The sequence below is a fragment of the Aythya ferina genome (assembly GCF_964211825.1).
Source record: "Aythya ferina genome assembly, chromosome: Z".
Taxonomy (NCBI): domain Eukaryota; kingdom Metazoa; phylum Chordata; class Aves; order Anseriformes; family Anatidae; genus Aythya; species Aythya ferina.
The window spans coordinates 2,360,837-2,383,467 of NC_140299.1; the positions used below are offsets into that span (position 1 = coordinate 2,360,837).

Below are 22,631 nucleotides of genomic sequence, written 5' to 3' on the forward strand. Positions count from 1 at the left end.
ACAGCCCTCGGATGGCCGTAGTGCAGGAGCTCAGCCTGTCCGACCCCACAAAACAAGGGGCCATGAGCGAAAATGGAGCAAAACCGCACATATTTTTGCTAGCACACGCTTCTTTATTGTCATCTTTGCTTTCTGACTTTGTTGTGCAGATGAAGAGGCCGTTTCAGGCTTTCTGCTCAAACCACAGAGATAAAGCAGGGTTGTTTGGGTTGTTTCCCAAGCAGATTCTCAGCAGGGAGCCGGGGCGCTGTGAGCAACACGCTGCCGCGAGGTGCCTGATAAACCACAGGTGGTGGCACGCACTGAACATGGAGAAAATGGAGAAAAATCGGGAAAACCGACTTCACTAGTGTATGAAATTCATCGGGGGGGGGCAAACTTGGGAAAAGTGGCTGGACTGAGCACAGCTGCCCATGCACAAACAGCTCAGTGTAACCGGGTTTGCTCCCAAGTCACACTCCTTGGTTAACGCCGCAGCTCTGCTGCTCAGTCGTAGCCGTCTCTCCTTCCCACTCATTTTTTCCTCTTTTCCCTTCCTTTACAAATAAACTCCGGTTTGTTTACAGGCCCACAACCGCTGGAAAAAGCTAGGAGAAAAAGAGGTAATTCGGGGAATTCACACGGGTCTCAATAAAGTTTTGTCTTTGCTCTCTTCTGCTTCCCGCAGGCAGAGGTTTGTTTGCTTTGAAGCCGATGGTTACGGCACCTGCCCGAGCATGGGGGCCCGTCGGTTTTGTCTCACATTAGCCAAAAGTCCAGCCAGGGCTCCAAATACAGGCAGCAGTTTCCCCAAGTTTATCGTCCTGCTGAGTTGTTTGGGAAATGTTAGCTAAGCCCCAGCCGCACGCTCTGAGATAAGTTCTCACAAACAGCTCACAGATTCTTTGTAAAAACAAAACAAAACAAAACAAAACAAAACATGAGATTACTTTAAACCCAACAAAAAATATATATATTTCTACCAGGGAGAAATATAAACAGGCGGTAACCCAAAAACATGTTCCTGGGGTACTTAATGGAGACTGGCTTGTGAGCGTGGAATGGAGCAGGGCTGCAAGTTAACACACACTCATCTGTCCTGTTTGGTAGTTGTTAGTGAGGCAAATAGCATGAAAATCACAGCCAGAAACGTGGAGGTAGAGCAAGCTAACAGGAAGAGGGCTGCAGAAACTGATGCTCTCCTCCCATGGCTTCACGCAGACAGACTCAGTCTGTAAATCGGGGGATGATTTTCTAACTGCTGAGGCAATTAGGAAGGTCCCATTGTGTCCTGATTCCTGTCCTTCCTCTGCGGTGTTCTCCTCGGGTGACCCTGCTCTGCCCTGGTGGGATGTGGCCAGGGGAAGCTGCAGCTTCACTTTGGGCTTTCCTTGCCCCAGCTTCCCAGCCACGGGGCTGGGACGCTCTTGCCTGCTTCAAAAAGTGGTCGTGTGGGTGAGTCAAAGACTGTTTGATGCGCAGAGATTTGGCTAAAGGGGAAACTTGCCTTATTTACCCATGGACAAAAGGAGATGTCACTCCCTGTCCTGCCGGGATGTCCCTGGGACAGCCAGGTCATGCCATCAGGGCTGTGCCAGGACGGGCACTCCTCAGCCACCAGGGACACCACGGCCCTGCGGTCGTGGCTTTTGCATGCTCCAAACCCTACAATCGTAATCTGATTTATATTTACTCAAAATACCTTGATGCTAACAGGCTATACCTATTAACTTAGCGCTCCCACACCGGAATTATTATTTATTTAAGTGTCTATAGCCGCTCCTCCCTGCTGCGGGGATGCATCCGTGCCCCACCAGGTCTCTCTCCAGCAGGTTCCCACATCTTCCAAAGCATCACACAATCACCTAGGTTGGAAGGGACCTCCACGATCACCTAGTCCAACCTCTGAGCTAACAAATCTTCAGCCCTGGCTGCCCAGCACGGGCGAGGGAGCTGGGGAAGGAGCAGGTGAGTGCTGCTCAGCCTGTAATCATCCCCCCGAGGCTCGGGCTGGCTGCGAGAAAGCTTCCCTTTGCTCTCCAGCCGGTTCCCCGTATCGGGCGAGCGAAAGCAGCAGTTCCTGCTGGAAAGCAGACAAAGAGTCTGCTCGATTTCCTAACAGCAGAGGCTGCATGCCAGAATCTGCCCGGCCGGTCATATAATACCCAGCCTCGGTTGCGAAAGGCTTCTCACTTTTGTTGCTGGTGCCGGACGAACAGCTTTGCAGGCGTCTCTGCGGAGGGAGGGCTCCTGCTCCCGAATTTCTGCGTCCCGCTGGGCGATGGGTGCTAAATGTCTTGGTGAAAATAAACCTGAGGGGCTGTTCCTGGGAGTGCAGGGGGTAGCAGGGGGACGGGGATGGCACGGGGCGCAGGGCGTTCATCCCCCAATTCCTTCCTCTGCTGAGGGAAGTGAGTCCTTGCAAGGGGATGTCCCATGGGATGGGTACACAGCAGTGCTCGAGGGGGCAGAGAGGCCCTAAAATTTCAGCTGGGCTTCACCACAGAGAACTGGTCGGCTCCCTCTGAACGGCAAGGGGCTCGCAAGCAGCTGGTGCAGACCACCAGGAGCCAGCCACGCTCCCCAGCCGCATATACCGTGGTATATACAGCATATACCACTTTCTCCAGAGCCAGCTGGAGCTGCAGGGAGGCTGAGGTGCTTACACAGCACTCCCACGCCACGAGCAGGACGGAGAACCTGCCCTGCAGTCCCTGCTTATCGCCAAACCACTCGGGCTGGATCGTGCTCTGCAGCTCTGCCCACCGGGAAGGGCAGTGGGAGCAGCCAAACACATACAGAGCCCCCCACGGCCACAGCACCATTCCTCCTGCGAGGCACAGAGCTAATTAGAGCTGCCCAAAGCAGCTGCTGGGGGGCTCACGGCACCGCTGGGATAGGGGTCCAGGTCTGGCAGCCCCCTCCTGGAAGCCCCACGTCCTGCTGGATGGATCCTCCCGGCAGCAAAAGCCTCCGCAAATTAGGGGCTGCGCTTCCCGGGCTCTCCGCAGAAGGACATCAACAGCAATTTGCTGCTTTTCCAGGGGCCCCTTATCGACCTCCTGTCGCAAGGCTTTAAGGAAGATGCCTGCGATAAGAGCCATGTGCCTGCTCTGCTGCTTCGCACGGAGAGCCACGCACCACGTGCAAAGGAGATTGTCACAGCTCTCCAGCTTTCTGATTGCCACTAGGCACGGGGCGGTGAAAACAGCCAAGACTGGGGAAAATGCAGAGCACAAACGAGGGTGTGGGGGATGAGTAATTAGAAAACAACCTCCCAGCAAGGCCAGTTGCAGGATTTCTACAATCTGCTCCCATCACAAGTATCAGTTCCCTGATCCTGGGCATCGGCGTCAGCCGGGCTGACCCTGCACCTCCCAACAAACTGTGCCTGTGCCAATTTACGGGGCACCAAATGCCATGCAGGGCATGTCCTGAGCTAGGCACATCAGGGGAGTCCAGAATCTGGTGAAAAACCGAGTGAGAACTTGGAAACAGAAGACCTTTTGGAGGCCACTGCCACAAGCAGCATCTGCTCTGCTGAGCCATTTGATGCTGAGGTTGCCCAAAGCTGAAATGTATTTGGGGAACCTTTGCCCTATGGAGCTGGGGGGATGCAGCAGCCTGTCTCATGAGACCCTTCTCTTTGCCATCCAGCTTTGAGCTGTCCCACTGGAAATGGTCTTTGTCCCCGTATGGCCTTCTGCTCATAAGGTTTCAAGCCCCCTGAAGATGCACAAGGTGCCACCAACCCTTGTGTCTCACCTAGAGGTCCCTCTTCCCAGATTCCTGACAGGGACAGCCTGGTCTCAGCCCCCTAGAGAAGATGCTGATGGCAATTCACACTTGCTCTGTTAGGATGAGGCCACCAGCACAGGGCACTGCTGGCCCCATGAGGAGCTCTGGGCTGGATCTGCTGGTGCTGGCACAGCTGCCGTGTCCATGCGAGGCTTTTCCCTAATGCATTTGGGACATTTTGAAGGAATTGGCTTGGTGGCACCTACTTGCCTTACAGGGGTGTGCTGCTTTCAGCCAAGGAGGAGACTTGTGTTCTCCTATTACCCAACCAGAACTCCCCGGGAGGATGGTAAGCAGAGATTAGTTTGTTTATTGCATCAAGTAAACCAAAATGCTGGTTATCCTCCTTGTCGGGCTCCTGAGGAACTCAAACAAGAGATACTTAACAGCAAATTGAATTAAGGCCAGAGGAACAAAACCCTGTACCCAGCCGTGGGAAACTCCTCCTACTCCTTTCCACTGCAGACAAGGGAAACCATGAAACATGACTCTCGCTCCCCGGATCTGGAACAGCAGAAGGGATTCCTACGAAGATGGAAACCATTAAAAGGCAATTACTGGAGACAATGACGAAGAAAACCTGGTCACTCACCAAGCCAGCCAGGCCAGTCCGGTGGCTCCCATTAGGCACCCAGGCTGGAGGTGGGGGCCCTGACCCGTGGGACCACCGGGGCTGCGTGAGGGGGACCCCGGGGTGCGCGGGGACAGAGCCACCCCGTCTGCGGGGACACCGAGCCACCCAGACGGCCGGCTTCATCCTGCCTGTCTGAAGACATAATAACCCTGGGAGCAGAGGATGTGATCTCATCCCAAGGGTCCGGGGAAACACAAAACGTGGAAAGAAAAAGCGGCGAGACCATCGCGCTTGATTGCAGAGGGCTCCACCCTTGCCCGCCGGACGCTCTGCGCTTTCCTGGCTCTTCTGAGGGCGCACGGCGGCAGACGCAAATAGTTGTGTTTACATCCAGCTGGAGGGGCCTCGGGAGCTAACAATGCCGGGTACGGAGGGTGAAAGACAGAAACAAAGCCACGCGAGGAGGAGGGACCATCCGGCGAGATGGTATCTCGCTCCGTTTCTTCCCCGACGCAACGGCTTCCTCTGCCCTCTCCGTGGGTCCCCGAGAAGTGGGGATGCTTCCACACCTCCACTGCGGGGCGAGGGGATGCTGGTGGTCCCGGCCATCCTCCGTGGCCTCAGCTCTGCCCTAAATGCAGCTCTGCAGGCAAAGATGCTCCGAACCTCTGCAAGTCAGAGTAACTGTGATGGAAGGCTACATGGAGGAGCGCAAAGCCCGGGCTCTGTGCATGGGAGCGCATTCTCTCCTTGGAAATTGTATCTCTGGCACGAGAGCCCTCCCCTATTTAAACTATGCCACTGCGGTTTTCGTGCTCACCATCGAGGGCCAAACAAGTCCTGTAGCTTTCTAAGAAAACACGTTTCTGTGCTCAAAACACTAAGCCGAGCAGTAGGGCTCCAACACATCGCAAAGACCTTGTTGGTTTGGTGTCCCCGTCCCTTCGCACCTGCCCTCGAGGTGAGATGTTTCACAAGTGCCTACCTCAAATGTTATGGTCTGTCCCTGGCCAAAGTGGGGAAGCACAAACTGGAAAAAAAATCAATTTTCATCATGCCTAAAAGGTGTTTGTTCTCATGGTCCGAGGGGACAGCAGGGCGGGCACTGTGTGGGGACAAGGTCAGGCGAGGTGTCTCAGCTCAACGACTGTCACAGCTTTTTAGGGGTAATGACTGAACATTGCTTTCCTCCTTTCTCCCCACCCCCAGTTCCTCCTCCACCAGGATTTATTTTGTTGTTATTTTCTCTGGTCAGGCCCTGTGGAGCTACCTGGGCAGCAGGGTGGCACGGGGTCAGGATCTGGCGTTCTCGGTGCCTTCGCCTGTACGATAAAGAGGCAAATCCTGTCTCGATCCCTGACTGGGAGCAAAATCTCAACATCCTAGCATCTTATTACACTGTCAAAGACCCTCTTTTGACTCGAAAGCTTGGTGCTTTTTAAAAAGTGAGAGCGATTAAAATAAAAAAAAAAAACAACCCTCCACGTTAAAAGATACAATTTTCTTTTCCAAACAGCACCACCCTCCAGCTCGTCTGGCTGCAGCCAGGAAGGTTTTTCCTCTCTCTTCCTCTGAAGGAGACAGTGAAAAGGCAGTGCCCTCTTGAAGTTCAGACGTTAATTACCGTGTTAGAATATTTTTCTAAATTACACAGTATGGCCCCAGGAGATAACAGGCACTGAGAGAAGGGAGGGGAGTGGATACCAGTCTGCATGCTGCACCGCAGACTCAGACGTGGGGGAAAGGCAATTAGACAGGGAGTATTTATCCTCCCTGCACCACCACCCCGAGGCTTTCAGTTAGCAGCGCGTACCAAGGCAGGGAAGCGATGGGACCGTGCCAGGATTTCAAACCATGCTGAAACGGGGCCGCCTCTGCCAGCCAGGCTGCAGGCAGGAGATGCTCCTGCAGAGGAGAAACTGTCCTGCCTGCTCTGCTCCCTGCTGATTCACCGTGCCCAGACCCTCTTCTGACCCTCGGGGTGGGCAATAGGGACTGCCAGGGGGCAGCTGGGTGCCCACGGGCCCCCCATCAGCAGGGATGCTCGTGGTGACACAAGCCATGGAGCCCTTCCAGCTGTAAGTGCCCCTGGATGGGGGGATCTCCACGGGCTGGTCCTGCAGCCGCAGCCTCCTGCACTCGTTAGTTCTGTGATTTAATGAGCCTGTGATGAGCTGCTTCCTGGGATCTGCTCTGGACCTGCCCCGGCAGCCCCATCTGATGCACCCAAGGGTGCCGGGAGCGGGATGGTGCCGGAGCAGGGCTGCTCCCTGTCACCCCTGCAGGTCCGCGACCGGGAAGATGCAATGGGAGAAAGGCAGATCTTCACTTGTGGGAATTACGGGCCCACCAGACCCACCTCAGGCCCTGGAAACAACATGGAGCAAGTCATCTTCAAGCGTATTTCTGGGCACGTGAGGGAGAAGAAGGAGACTGGCATGGATGCACCTCATCACCTTGCTCACCTTCTGGATTTATGGACAGGGGAAGAGCACGGATGTCTGTTGCCTCGATTTTAGCGAGGGCTTTGGCTCTGCCTCCCACAGATTCCCATATCCGAGCTAGGACATCAAGGCTGGACAGCCAGGTAAGTTAAAGACTGGCTGAGTGTTTGGGCTCGGAGGGCTGTAGTCACTGGGTTACATCCCAACTCCACCTGGAGGCCAGTGACGAGGAGTGCCACGGGGTTTATCCTGGCACCTGCCCCGTTATCATCCTTACCGGTGACGGAGGAGGCGAGCAGCACTCCTGCCACCTCTGCAGGTCACCCCATTTGGCAAGGTGCCTCCAGGAAGCCCGGCACCATCGCTGCCTGGCACCTCTCGGGGTCCTGCAAGGCAGTTCTTCCACCTTCTCGCTCCAACTGCTGGGTGTAATGCCAGGCCAGTCTGCTGGATGGTGTGGTAAAAATCAACAAAATGCATCCAAAGCGGCACTCGGCACCGAGCACCTTGGCTGGGAGCTGCTCCTGCTGGCAGAGCACACGCTGGTGGGCAGCAGGGTGAAGGACCAGACCCAGCGAACAGCAGATGACAAATGGCATCGCTTATTATCTCAGCTCAAAGCTAACAGGGACGAGTTTGGCGTGGTTTTGGGAATTAAACTGAGGCCGGAGCGGGGAGACCGCGGTGGGACATCCCTCTTGGTGAGGCCACCAAGTGTGGGAGTCAGGACAATTTCTAAAAATGCTAAAAATGTTTTCACTGAGGCAGATGATGGACCCAAGGCAGAATGTGGTCCTGGAGGATGTCAGCACTGCTCCTGCGTTAGGAGAGCCCGGGCAGCACAGCCTGGCCCCGGGGAGAGCCCTTCCCCGGGAACAATTCCCTCCTCCAGCTCGCTCCTGGTTCCCCTGGGCACAGAGGGATGGACAGGAGGAAAGCTCTTTCTCTTATTTATCTTTAACCTCGACGCCTCATTATTCTTTGCACGAGCTCCCCAGACTTGATGGCTGCAATATCCTCTGGTTCTCACCCCAAAAAGGGCTCTCCTTTCCGCACTCCCCAGCTGCCTGCGCTGCCAGCCTTTGGGCTGGGCTCGGGCGACCCGTGCCCCTTCTCCAGCTTTAACCCCACACACTGTCGATCCAAAGCACCACACGAGCTCACCGGGCTCTCTCAAACCACTTCAAACCATTTGAACTCTTTGCATCCTCTTCTTACTTTTCCTGGCAAGCCGTCTTTGCCTCAAATCCCAATTTTGCCCCCGCTGTGAACACACCTTCCTCTCTGCCCGCACTCCTCTTGCCCCCAAACCTCCCAGTGGTGAAATTGAAACATTTTTGGTTCCTGGGGGTTCAGCTCATGGGATGCCCTGTCCCTACCTTGGACACGGTGTTAATAAGCTTTTACTGGGGGGGAAAGGAAAGGAGATGGTGAGAGGAAGGTTTGCAGGGCAAAGGGAAGAGGCATTCCTGCCGCAGCCATCAGGCAACTTTCCCCTTCCTCTTGCTCACTCCCTTGCTGACCTTTGGCTCAAACTGCCAAAGCTATAAAGGAAAAGGGAAAAAAAAAAAAAAGAGAGAAACTAAAAAGCAAGAAGAGCTGAAAGGACAGGCAGAAGCAGAGATGTTATCTCGCCCCTGATAATGATTTATCCTCAGAGGATGGGTGGATGGAGGCAGGGAGCGCTAAGTGCAGCTGCTGCAGCACAGAGGGAGCCACCAAGGAGGAAGGAATCGGGGCGAGGGGCTGAGATTGGACATGGGCACGTGTGTGCTGATGAGCAGGAAGGGGAAAAAGCCACCAAGAGTGCTGCTGAACCTCACAAACCCGTCCTGAGGCAATGGAGGGATTTCCATGGCTAGCGGCCTGCCCCGAAGTGGCCGGGCCACAAGGACCAGCCCAGCCCAGCTTCATGAAACCCACCAAGGGACGTGTGTCCCCAGCGCCTGCTGAGCTCCAAAGGCACCAGCTGATGTGGTGCACCAGCACAGGAGAGCACCAACCCACAGCAAGGAGCCTGTCCCTGCTGCAGGACCTCACGGGATGGGCTCAGGACAAGCGGGGTTGTGCTGGCAGCCACCTCAGAGCACCTCTGGGTCCCATTCTGGCTGGCCTCTTGTGATATAATTAGTTGAAATGGCAAAAAAAAAAGAGCAGTGTTGGCACAAAAAGCCAGCCCTGAGCCATCAAACGGGGAATGGCGAGAGTCAGGGTCTTGGGACTTTTTTATGCACAGTTTATGCACTGCCTCTTGGTATCACCAATAAAAGCTTTTTATGGAGCTGTTCTGCAGCAGGAAGTATCCCCAATATGTGAAATTTGTGTCCTTCGGCATGTCTTTAGATCACCACCGTGCCCCCACGTAGTGGCCAGACAACGGGAAGGCCCGTGACAGCACGGCGAGGGCAGACAGGAATTGGGGAAAATCCTGGCAGAATCAGGGCTGGGCCGTGTCACGGCTGTGATGGGAAGCAGGGAGGAACGGGGGCTCTGCCAGACGCCAGGATCTTCCCGATGAGGTGACACACGCTGCTGTGGGCAGAGATTTTGGGGAAGTTCCACTATTCTTAGCACCCCTCTCCCACCTCCTCGGCTGGACGTGTGTGCCTCGCCACGGTGCCCGGGCGCTTTCTCACTGCTACAGTCACTGTCTGTGAGCTCTGCCCACAGCGTCGCTGCGCAGGCAAGATGTTTACAGTGTGTTTGCATTCAGAGAAAACTTTCCGTGCATGCAGAAAGTCATTACTGGCAATTTTTTCCCCTCTCCCTCTCCTTTCCTTGCCCAAGGTCCAGCAGGGAACTTATTTTGCAGCGAGTTATTTATGGCCCGACAGAAGTGCTACTGACAATTTGAGACTCGCAGCTCCAACCCCGGGCGATGAGACAGACTTCTGCCTAAGGAAGTCCTCTGCAGGCAGCAGCAGGAGACAAAACCACCTTGGAAACAGCATGGAGGAAAGTCCTCTCCTGCTCTTCTGAATGTCAGCTTTGGGTTTCCTTTCCCGTTTGTCCCCTGTGAGGTTTTTGCTCCCAACCTGGACCACGCTCACCTTATCCATCCCTGAAATGTCCCCAGCCCCGATGGCAGGCTGGGTTTATGCTGCATTATGTGGTCTCCTATGTCTTTATTCCCTCTCTCTTTCCTCCCCTCAGTCCGTATCATCTATTCAGTTGGCTTCACCTGCTTTTAAGAAGCTTTCTTAGCTCCTTCAGTGGGGATTTGCAGTGGTAGGATTTGCCAAACTCCACGTTGGGTTTGCAATCCCAACTCTTGGGCTTTGCAAACCCTTTGACAAAGGGATCCTGCATGTGCTGGAGCACCTGCTTTTCTTTAGCAGAATCACACCGGGCAGGAAAAGCCAAGTGTCCCTGCAGGCACCAGCACTTTTGGGGCAAGAAGTGTTCATGTGGGTAAAGCAAACATCTGGGAATCACACATATCTACAGGTCATGGGCACTGCAGCTCAACAGCTTGTCCCGAAGGGGGAGAAGGAGAAAACCCCGAAGGCATTACCTCCCTGAGGCAGGTATAAATGGGGCAGACGAGGACTCGGAAGGGCTCTCCGGTGCTGCTCCTCATGGTGCCGAAGACCTCGCAGAGGAAGGTGATGAACCCCAGCCAGCGCTCCACGTCCCGCTGCTGCAGCTCCTCCCGCATGGTGAAATCCTTCTGCAAGAGGGACAGAGACAACGGGCTGCATCAGCACAACCGCGCCGCCGGGGGAGAGGCCACGGCCGTCTGGAGGCAGAATTAGGAGGAAATTGAAACTCAGGGTTGGGGGGAGGAAGACAGACAGGCTGACTCTGTAGTAAGAGCCGGGGGATTGCTCAACGCCCGCGGAGTGGCTGGAATTTCAACACGGCCACGCCACCAGGAGCAGGTACCGTAAAAACCACGCCAGCCTCTGCTGTGACTGCCACCTTGCACGGGCCTGGGGACTCTTTGCCCTGTGCACAACCAAAATGGGATGAAAATGACCACAAGTGGCTCACACGCAGTGCCTGGGTGGCTTGGTGGTCCAGCATCTCCAGCAGGGGTAGCTCCGAGCTGGTGTCGGGCCGGGGGCTTCCCAACGCCCTGCCTGCTCCCCGGGGTCTCACAGCCGTGCCTGCCCGCCCAGCAGAAGATCAGGGGAGCACAGAGCTGATAGTAAAAGGTCACCCTGCTCCCGAGCTGATGGTTGCCATGACCAAGGATTAGGAGGATGACGTGATTTATGGAGCAACACCGGGAGCGAACGAGCAGGGAGGCAGCTGCCTCCCCCACCAGTCCTCCAGCCAGGGAGGGGAAAAAGGGTTTGCCCAAAAGCAGGACGTCAAGAGGGGTATGTGTGTGTTGGGAGCCTGTGGCAACGAGTGAGGAGGAACAGAGGAAAGCAAATAAAAAGCTTTCCAGAGGGCAGCACCACCACCATGTGGGATGGCACTGGGGTGTGCGCAGTGCTCAGAGCCCAGAGGTCTTCCCCAGGCTCTGAGCGATGCTGTGAAGCCTTCTGCAAGACGTCCCACATCAGCTCGCTTGTCTGTCTCCACAGTGACCCTTCCTTGGTGTTCAAAACCAGTAGGCACCAAGCAGGGGAAAGTCAGAGAGCAGGACAAGCTCGCTCTCAGCAGCCCGCGCTCCCAGCGCGGCTTGCACAACGTCTGAAATCCATCCCCTAAATAAATTACCCTGTATCTTTTCCATCTCGGTTTATCCCTGCTGCCCGAGACAAAGGCTTTGCTGCTCCAACCTGCAGCTGCACTCTGCAGGGATATAAAAGCCACCACACCAAAGACTGCTCTGATGGCCCGGACAGCACGGGGCAGCCGTTCCTTTTGAAGCACGGGCAAGCCAACCAACGCCAGGCAAACGCGCGATGCTTATTTTCATGACACCACTCTATGCATAGAAGATCCAAGGAAGGAGCTATTTATATGTTTCACTACAAAAGGAACCAAAAAAAAAAAAAATGAAATAATATTTGCATATGCAGGAAAAAGACTTGTAAAACACCCGAGCCACTTATTAACCAAACGGCGATGACTAATTCCTCTCTACACCCATTTCTGTAAGGCAGTTGCCCAACTGTGTCTGCGACTGAAATCGACTGCAGCCAAACACTGCCGGGTCTCCTCAGGCTCTCCGGGGGAGCTTGCACAGCTTTTCCTTTCGTTACTCAGCTGGTCCCAGGCTGGCGGTGGAGGGGAGAGGTTTGCCAGCTCAGGTTGTCACCCCAGGGTTACTGAATTGCTCATTCTGGAGTATTCACTTGACATTTAATGGCCAAAAAATAATAATAATAATAAAAAAAAATAAAAAAGAGAAATGGCATCCTGATTACCGAGCAATTAAAAAAGCCAACAAGAGCATCCCGTGCCCCCTGGCTGTGCCGAGGGAGTTCCTAGCTGCTCGGGATAACCACACCGGGCTTCAGGTGAGGAAAAAACCTCCCATATACGTGCCAGTCCCTCCATCTCCCCTAGAAGCAGGGAAAGCACCTTGGCAGGGGTAGGGATTTGGTGTTTTGGACCATGCCTGTCTGCAGGCAAGAGTTGGGCTCCCCAGGAGCCAAATTTCCACGGCAGCTGGACTCTCCATGGGCATGGAGAGCAATTCTGCCAGGTCCCCCAGGAGCTAGCCACCGAAAGAGATGAGCTGGACCAAGGCAGTGGGAGAAGGGAAGAGCCACGGGGCTGCACAAGCAGGGACAAAACCCACGCCCCATGCTGCCACGGCCACCCCACAGACCTCTGCACCACAAAACCCCTCAGAGAGGGGCCGAACCCAGGCGGCAGAGCCACTGCTCTGCCCCGCCAACTTTATTTGCTCTGGAAATGCCTCCTGGAGTTATACAAAAATAACCTGTGGATTGGCCTGCCCCATGCTTAGGTGGTGAAGTCAGTGCAGTAAGCAAATTATCTTTCATCAGTTTGGCTGTATTTTTAAACACAAACTGCACTGCTAATTTGGGGGTGCCCCGGCCCGTAGATAAGCTGGGTGCATTTACTGGGTGACCTTCCTCCAGCGCCCATCGTTTAAAATAAAATGCATTTATACCAGGTAGCAGGGTTGGCCTCGCTTCTCCTCCTGGTTTGGGGGAAGAGATCATTAGGAAACCGTGCGAGGAAGGAAATGTTTTCCATTAGGAAACAAGCAAGGGGTCCTGGAGCTGAAGCTCCTGCTGAGCCCCTGCCACCAAGGGATGCAGAGAATGCTGTGGCGTGGGGCTCTCCGCTCCTGAACCCAAATCAAAGCCCTCTCCTCATCTGGATGCACCTCATGCAATGCTATTGACCTCTCAGCCCAGGCATGGCATCTCCTAAAGACCCGAGGAGAGGAGAAAAACCCCTCCTGTGCTCCTCTCCCAGGCAGGACGAGGGGCAGCGCTGCATTTTGGCCACCGGACCTGAGCCCTTGCTCCAGCACCGACAGCTGCAGCCAAAACCCATCCCCAGGAGGGGTTTTGCCACACTTTTTTTAAAAGGTGAGTCCCAAATAACTCTGCCCCAGAGCTGAGCACACCGACGCACGGCTGGCTGTGTCAGCAGCGAGCTGGAGGGCAAAAGTTTACCAGGGGATAAAAATGAGAGTTAAATTTAAGCATCACCACCTTCTGATGGAAAAAAAGACCCACACATTCGGGCTTGTTGCTCTGTAAACACAGGGCTCTTCCTCTGGCAGCTCCGCTGTTTACTCAGTCATTGTCAGGGAGGCAGGAAATACTGAGTCAGGAACGAAATATATACAAAAAGAAATTCATAATGCTTGGGTATCGGCGATCGGCGCTACATAAAACGCCGAGAGAGGCTGTGCTAAGTGCTTGGTGTGGCTGGCAGCGTGCTACGAAAGGTTGGAGCCTTAAAGGGATGCGTGGAAAGGGCCTGAGATGAATAAAACAGGTCCCAGGGGCTCCCAAAGATGTCTGCTCCCTCCTGGAGAGGGATGCAATTTAAATAATTCTTGCACTTCAAGTAATTTTTCCACTTTGGTCCCGGCTTGGGTCGGGCTCCAGAGCAGAGCTTTGGTTTTGGGGGAACAGAGCCCGGCTTGATGAAAGACAAGAAGGAGAAAAAGAAAAGCAGAGCTCACAGCTCCCGAGCAGAGGGCAGGGCCTGGCAATAGCAGCGCAGGAGGCTGAGATTTATTTCGAGTCCTGCGTGGGCTCCCATCCCCTCTGCACCCTGATTTCTCGGCTGGCGAGCGGGAACAATTTACTCATCTTCCTCTGCAGAGCGCTCTGGGGCGTGTGACTGAGACATGCAAATTGTAGCAATTATTATTGCTCCAACAAAGGCGCTATTGACATTTAAAGCAGATAAACCCTTCAAATTACAGATGACACTCTGTACCCAGCCTTGCAAAGGTCTGGGCTTCACCCAGCCATCAGGCATTTCACTCCCACGGGCTTTCATCGCGGCGTTTCCTCGAGCTGGATCGAGCAGGCACCCACCTCTTCTCGGGCAGCTTTGGCAAGGGCAGAAAATGAAACCGGGGGCCTTCAGCGTGGACCTGGCTTCTTCTGAACTGGAGGACAGTCCTAATGTTGGTTATTTCTCCTGCATGGAACTGGGCAGGAAGGCAAAATGAAGGCTGGAAAACTCCCGGCTCTGCTGAAGGTTTGCTGGGAGATGCCCGGCGAGCTCCCAGCACCAGCAACATCCAGGAATTTTAAATTCCTCAGGTTTTTGGGGTACCTCTCCAGATAATCACAGACTGCAGCCAACAGCAGCAGGGGGTGCTTCCCATCTGCATTGCCCAAACAACGCCGGCACCCCAAAACGAGGGGCTGAGGGGTCATGGAAACCCGTGCCCCCTGTCCCTCCGCCACCCCTCCTTCAGGTCCCAAACCCGGGACCACCTGCCTGGTGTGGGTGTCTCACGGTGGCCTCAGCGAGGCTCGCAGCTCCTCGGTTAATTATTAATTTGGTCAAGTTTTACAGCACCCGAGGGGGAGCCTAATAATGGCTCTGCAAACAGAGAGGCATTGCTGTTGATCTGGTAGTTGCTGGAGATCCTGGAGCACCGTCTGGGTGGATGCTTTGGGGGGTGAAGCAGCCCTGTCTGGCCATGAGGAAGAGCAAACAGCATTCAGCAGCTGTCCTGGTGTAAGAATCTCCCCTAATGAACCTCTGGAGGCTGCCCAAATACATCCCCTACCTTCTCCTTTCCTCTCGTGGAGGGATAAGGACCAGCACTGAGACACAGACGCCGTGTCCCAGGGCTGGATTTGAATGGCACAGCATCCCATTTCGGCCACGAGGCATCATCCTCATGCCTCGCTACTGCAGGAGCCTTTCTGCAGCCAGTTTCCAGGTGGGATAACGCCAAGAGCACAGACACCACGGAGATAGATAGAGAGGAGAGGTGGGGGCACGATTGCTTCACCAGAGGGTGTTGGCCAACACCAGAGCTGTCTTCCTCCTTACTTAATTTTCTCTGTCGCCTGCCTACCCAGCAGTTCGTCACTGCTGCTGGAAGCCCTGCTTGTCCCACGAGCCTGCACCCGGCTGGGACAGCTCATCTGCAAAAGGAAGGTCTCGGTGATGCTGAGACACACAAATTAATTGCCTCGATGGGCTGTCATCAGAGCAGCCGGGGCACCCGTTTGGCCTGACCCTGCAGGACACCCCACGGAGATGCCCCTGGGATATTTCGGAAGAGCCTTGCCATGGGTTTCAGTCCCTACTGCTCCATGGAAAAAAAATGGACATAATTCTGCCCAGCAGGCATAGAGGGACTGCTTTGAATTGCTGTTCTGGATGGTTTGATGGGACTCCTCCAGCCCTCCTCCGTGCCGGGGTGAGGTTGGAGCCCCAGCACCATCCCTGGCATCTGCTCAGGGGCCATTTCTGTGCCTGAAAAAACACCCATTCGGGTGTTTTTTTGTTTTGTTTTTTGGGTCCAGCTGGAGCTTGCCAGCAGGCTGCATCCTTATTTTAAGCTCCACGCGTGCGACGTGGCCCCTTGATAACGCAGAGGTGCCGAGGAGTCTATGGGGACGGGCCAAGCCTGCAAAGAGAGCCACGAGCACCGCCAGTGCCACCCTGCCACGCTGCTGTTTTGAGGCTTTTTAGGGCTTTCTGCCTCATGGGTGCACCCAAAGCCCAAGCTGACCTGGTGGCACGAAGCCGTGAGCACGATGCCATGAGCAGCCTGCATCACGTCCAGCAAACCCTAAAGCTCGGGTGGTTTGTGCCCCTGCTCACAACCCCAAAAACCTCAGCAGGTATGAGGGTCTGGGGTCTCCAAACAGCCCCGTTCTCCCCAGACAACACAAAATTTGGTCATAAAAGTTAAAAAAAATTGCAGAAAGGCTTGGGAGCCCACAGGCAGCCAGATAGCTTGGTCTGAGGATGGGGTTTTGGGATTTTCCCTCTGCCTGCCCAGAGCCTGAACCGCAGGGCGAGGGGGGAAGCGGAGGGGACGGGGTTAACAGGCTCCCGGCCGGAGATATTCGAGGCACCCGGGGTTCGTGTAAAGTTTCATGCCGGGACCCTTTTCTAAATTCTTTTGGTCATGGGAGAAAACACTGCAACTGTTTAGTCTGCAGGGAGGAGGTGGCTCTGGCCCAGCACAAGGACGTCGCTGAGCACACGCGCCAGGTCCAAGCACCCCTTATCTCCTCGGCCACCCGCTTCTCACCCGTCTCTCGCTGCCACGGCCAAGGGCACGGGCACGGACCCGTGGCACCAGCACTGGGTCCTGCTGGCAAGGCTGCTCGGGGCTCCTGAGCTGAAGTACCAGCCTGCTAAAAAGCGCCGCCGTCCAGCTCTGTTTACACAAAAAAAATCGCAGAAAATCTTTCTTAGGGGGTAATGTTTACAAGTGCTTTGAAGCCAGAGAGCTGCTGCTATAGGAAATGTTGTTTTGGCTAACATTTTTTTTTTAAAAAGGATGTAAAAGGATCTGCTCTGCTGGCCCCCTGAAGCTGTACATACCCTACACGTGCTGCAAGCTGCCTGTCCGCGTGGGAAAAGCTGAGCTTACGGAAAGAGCCGGGCTGAAAAGCTGCAGAAAACATGAACTGCAAACCCCTGGGTGCCTCCAAACCTTCTGTCTTTACGGACAGGCTCGTGATTGCCACGGCACATTCTGCAGCGTCCTGGTGGAGCCTCTCCATACGAGAGCAGACATCAGGGGCCGGGATGCTGGAGAGACGTGTGGCAGCACACCTCACCCCTAGGAGCCAGGCAGGAGCAGAGGTTTTGTCTCCCCAGCCCGGCACCATTCCCCTACCAGCTCGGCTTTGTGCTCTGCATCCAGTTTCACTTCCTGGTGCTCCGGGACCGGAGGCGATATCGCCGTGCACGCTCCTCCCACCCCCTGTTAACGAAATAATGTGCAGAGCAAGTCTGATAAAAAAATAAGAAGGAAAAGTGGAGCAATTTATCACCGGGAAGGGAAGAGGAAGCAAGGCTGAGCACACTGGGTTTTGGGTGCTGAGGATGGGGGCAGCACGGGACGCAGCAGGATGTGTCACGGCGGGGTGGCATCATCCAAATGTCCCCTGCTTTCCTGTGTCCTCACACCCGACTGCTGCGTTTTGCACTGGTGTCAGGCCTCACTTGCTGGCCAGGGCGTGGGACACAGCCTGGGACACCTCTACCACATCTCATCCCTCACCTGCACGCCTGGTCCCACGGTCGCTGCTGCTGGAGCGGAAAGACAACCCCAGGAAATTCCCTGTGCCACAAATGTTTAAGGCAAAATATCACTGGTGCTGCTGTGCTACAGGTTTGCAGGGCTGTCAGCTTGTCCTACAGTGCTTCTGGGGGGACAGCAGGGCAGCTGGGGGGGCTGCAGGGTGCTCCCCACGTAGAGCAGTGCCTGGTGGGGTGCTCACCCCAAGCCTCCGTCCTGGGGGTGCAGAGCCAATGCTGCCGGCTTGGAGCACCCAGGCTGGGGGGTCCTGGGCATCCTCACCCCCCAGCAATGCTGGGAGCAGCCTGGGGGCTCTCCCGGAGGGCAGCAGCTGCCGGGAGGTGTCCGGGGCTGCAGGCAGGCTGCAGGCAGGCAGCACAGCCCGCAGTCTCCACCTAGAGCCCGGCGCAGCCTCTGCTCCGCGCTGCAGCCCTGCGCTGGGGGCTGGACCCTGCCCTTGGTCCCTCCGGGGTGCCAGGGAGCATCCTGCCCCTGCCACCCTGCTCCTCCCAGCTGGTTCTGCTCGGAAATGGGAAGGTTGGAAGCACACAGCCTGATTTTTAATCCCTGGGGAAAGCGGGGCTGATGCTGATCCCGCTGGGACTGCCTGCACAGCTTGCACACACACACACACACGTACTATATGTATATGTGTGCACTAATTTAGAATTGCCTTCGAATTCCCTGGGCATAAATTAAACAAATCCCACCTGCCAAGCTCTGGCTACAGGGCTTTGCATCTAGCAGGGTCCCACCGCCGTGCACAACACCAGGACAGTGCTGCCAAGATCAGTGCCGAAATTAAATGAAAATGCCAGTGCCTTTCAGCACGAACCGTGCATATTGGCTCAGATAAACAGGGAGCCTGCAGGAGAGGAGGGATTTCAGCTCGCTCCTCCCAAATCCTTGTGCTCAGCAAGGTAAGTGGTAATTAGAATCAGGTAGGTTGGGAAAGGCAATCAAGGTAATTAGAATTAGAATCGTCTAGGTTGGAAAAGACCATCCAGGTCACCAAGTCCAACCATCAACAGTCAGTCAGTTGTCCACACCTAATGCCTCAACATTTCTATCCCGAGAAAGCATTCAAGCTAAATTTTACTCATCTATCTTCTGCCTGGGCTGCCAGCAACAGGTTTATGAGCTTTGCCACCTTCCTGGCTAAACCCCTCCAGAAACATCCACCCTGAATGTCTCAAATCCATCCCAGCCCACCAGAACACAGGTGTGACCACGCCAAAACCCACAGGCTCTGAGTCAAGCTTTTAAAACCCGAGGGAAGCAGGGCACCGAACCACGGAAATGTCATTTTTCGGGCATCAGGAGGTTGCACTAAGGTGACTCATTTGAGTCTCTCCGAACAAATTTCTGCGTTTGAGCAAGCACCAGGCTGATGAGCATGGAAGAAGCCCTGTGTGGGTGTACAAGAGGGAATTTACAAGAGGATGCAACAGGGTCTGTAACACACAGGGCATGCCACTGGGTATGTAACTGGGTACGTAATTAGGTATGCAACTGGGTATTTAATTAGGTATGCAGTTGGGTATGCAATTAGGCATGTAACAGGGCATGCAGTAGGGCATGCAATGGAAATAGTCCCAGCCCCTGGCACCACGGCATCTCCAAAAACGAGGACACACCAGGCTTTGCCTCTGGGTGCATGTGTGAGCCCTGCAAGGGGCTGCGCTGGGCTCTGAGCAGGGATGTGCCTTTTCATTTCTTCTTCTTCTTCTTCTTTTTTTTTTTTTTTTTTAAGAAGGTATCAGCCTTCTGTTTGATGTGTTGCTGGCCACGGTTGCTACGGGGAGCAGTGTACAATTACAGCCCCAGTGATGTCCTCTCTAATAATATACTTCGCTATGCATAGCTCAGATGCAGACACATCTCGGCTATAAAGAGCACGGAGATTTGAACAGAGGAATACTCCAACTTATGTTACACGCGGAGGGTCTGTGGCATGTTGCTCAACACCTCCCCGCTGCAGAAAAAGGCGCTGCGGCCAGCAGGAGCCAGCCACTGAAACTATGACAAGCAAAAATCCCTCGCAGGAGGCTGCCTCGCCATTTATTAATCGCCCAGGGATTTTGTAGGGGGGGCAAAGAAACCGTGCACGTATCCACCGAGACGTTTTTCATGCCCCTGTCCCTCCAAGGTCCCCAGTTCAGCTGCGTCCACCCCAGCAGCTGGTGCAGCCCCAGATCAGTCCTTGTACCAGAGTGGGTACATCAAGGGACCCGTGCAGAAAGGAACCACGGTTAGTTTGTGGCCCTGGAGAAATGGAGTGAGTTTGCAGCTACGGTTTGGGTGGAAAGGAGGAGGAAAAGGGGGCAACTGCCCCCAAGAGGAAAGCGCAAAGGCAACTGGTGCTGCTTTGCACCGGTCTGCTGCAGCTGATGGTTTCCTGGCGAGTGCCTGCAGGTGTCTCAGACTGAACCCCAAAAACTAAACTCAGTGAGGAGAAATTCACAACCCAGCACTGAGCTTAGGGCCAGCAGCATCTCCCCAAGGCTGATCAGCCTGCCCCATGGCCACCTTCCCTCCAGCATCCCAGGTTCCCAGCATCCAGCTTCAACAGCAAAGCTGAAATCGGGGACCAAAACACGGAGAGAGATGGCAGAATTCAAAGCAGGGTTCTCCCGGCCCCATTCCCCTCGTTTCAGGCCAGGAAAGCTGCTGCGTGGCTTTTGCACATGGAGCTGCTCCATTTCCAGCTGCAGCCGTGCTCTGCAACAGCACATGCTGCCTGGGGAGATGCTCTTTAGCAGAGCTGTCTGCAGGGAGGGGATGACACGACAGCATTCCTGAGCCACGACGCTGGCATCTGTTTTGGGATCAAAACCAGTGCCATGAGATAAGCTGCGAACATGTGCAGCCCCTGGGCGCAACCGGCGCGAGCACCCCTCCACGCGGGTGTTTGTCAGCAGCTGAAAATATAAGAGGAGGCAGGTTAAAAAGACAATTTGTTTGGCAATGCCAAAGGGAGATGCTCCAGCCTGCGTTCAGGGGCTGAGATGCTGAAATTCATGAGTGTTTTGCTCCTAGAAGAGGCACAAACAAGTCTGCTCAGCCCCAGAAAACAGGAGCATCTGCTGGTGCCATCTGGGGGGTGAGTGTTTCGGCCCCGGGCGGGGGGATCAGCTTTGGGGCACGGTGATCCCGATTTATCACACCCCGGCGGAGTAATTCCTTCGGTCCGGGGATCGGATTAGTCTGAAAGGTGCTGCAGAGACAGAAATCCAGCTCCAGAGCAAGCGTTTTATCGGAGTTTTTTAATTAAGGGGAAATTATCTAGAAATGGCTGTTGGGAAACATCTGCCTGATGATGGAGAGGCCAGGACCGGAGCTGGGCGATGTTAGATTTTCCCTGATGCAGCCAACCCCCCTGTTTCACAGCTGTGACAAGTCTTCTGTGTGCTCTGTACGTGTGTCTGTCTCCTGCCAGGGCCATCAAGCCCAAATGTGCCACAAAAAAATGCTGGTTTGGGGCTGACCAAAAGCATTTCATAAATCAGTGTGAATGGATCCGATCATTTGGGTTGCAAAAAGAAACTGTGTCTGGAGGAAGCCAAAATGCTTCGCTCTCAGAAACAAAAAGTTAAATTATTTAATTTCACCTAACGCCGTGCTTTTGATTTGTACTGATGCGTGACCTTTTGCCCCACCAGGTGCAGTTTTGGGTGGAGCGACCCCCTTTAGATTAATTCCCCTGTGCTGCTGCACGTGAAAGCAGTTACCACACAGCCTGCTCGCTCCTTGCATTCGGTGCCTTTGCAGCTCTCCAAGGCAGACGCTGCGCTCCCTCCCCGTGCACCGAGCACAGTGGGGCTGGTTACAGGTTCTTCTGAAGCACTTAGGGACTCTCTGGAGGAACGAGATGTATTATTTATCCTGCACTCCAGCCACGGAGAGCTGAATGCCAATCCGTTCATTACTGCCCACGGTGCTGCAGCATAGCTCAGCTCCCTGGGCCTGCTGGCGGGGATTGTGGTGGTGCTGTGACAAGAGGGCACGTTGGAAGGGTCCCCCCCAGCCCGGGGGGCTGCTGTCCTCCTCTCCTTTGGGGTAACGTCCTGCTGCTTCTGGCCATCGCTGCTGGACCCTGCTTTGGCTCTGCTCTTTCTGTTTTATATCACTCAGCCAAACCCATCTGTTGTGTCCAGGGCAGTAAGAAAAGCAACGTGGAGTTACCTTAGCTTACAATAAATATTGATTTTCATTATGTTGTTGCGTTTCTTCTTTGCCTGCTTCCCTTGTTGCTGAATACCAGCGTAATCCAAGATCAAATAATGACACAGGCTCACCCCAGCACAGCTGCTCTAACAGCCTCCTGAGCGGCTCCTGGCTGTTTCAGTGGCATTAGAAGAAAAAAGCAAGGGGACACTGCTCACAGGTCCACCCTGTGGCTCCTGACACCCCTCCGGGGTCAGGATAAGGGGTGACAGAAATGTTCACATTTCTCCCTGTGGGCTTTTTCCAACATTTTAATGCACAGGGCTAAGCCCCCCAGTGCAGTGCGACACACGGACAGCAAGGATCCCACTTGTTCCTGAAGATGCGAGGAGAAATTCCTGGTAACCCCACCAGGGAACCCTGATCCAAACGGGTCACCAGAACTCATCCCTGCTCGGTGATTTCATCCTTACAGAGGGCCGACACCTGAACTCACTGTCTTCTTCTGCCGCACACAATTTCTCTCAGCTCTGGTGCAGACACCGGGATATTCCCTGGGAACCCATTTTTTAAAACCTATCTTTAGGGCAAAATTATTCCTGCAGCAGGGCGATTACGTGACTTAGGCGCAGGTCTGTCGGCGGTCGAGCTGCCTGAGTCATGCGATCTGCGTATCAGCTGTAGAGCCTTGAAAACCTCTAATCCCAGGAAAAGGAAAATAACCTGACATTAAAAAGCGCTAATATTTAAAAAATGACAAGTGTATCGGGCAGTTATGTGGTGCTTAGCCATAAAACTGAGCCTAAGAAGCCCTCCTCCATCGTGGCCAAAGGAAATAAAAGAGACGGATGGTTTCCTTGAGTGTCTGGTGGCCACAGAGCTCCCTGCCCACAGATGCTCTGGCTGCCGGGCGAGAAAGGACCCATCCTGCTCACCTCTGGGCTTCCTGGTGCAGTGCTGCATGCCCACACGCTCCTGATTCCATCCCCATGTCCATCCCCAGCTGCCTCTCAAGGGCTTGGATGCAAAGATGGTTGAGGAATGA

At 54.6% G+C, this 22,631-nt stretch overlaps 1 protein-coding gene across 9 annotated transcripts in view; it reads right to left on the reverse strand.

Annotated features, from left to right (window-relative positions):
- The window catches only part of CTIF (cap binding complex dependent translation initiation factor), a 122,144-nt gene that overhangs the window by 5,510 nt on the left and 94,003 nt on the right, over positions 1–22,631 (reverse strand). For all 9 annotated transcript variants that reach the window (XM_084505013.1, XM_084505014.1, XM_084505009.1 and 6 more), the window contains one exon: positions 10,310–10,465. In XM_084505013.1, coding sequence (XP_084361139.1) covers positions 10,310–10,465 — 156 coding nt within the window. The remainder of the gene's footprint in view (positions 1–10,309; positions 10,466–22,631) is intronic.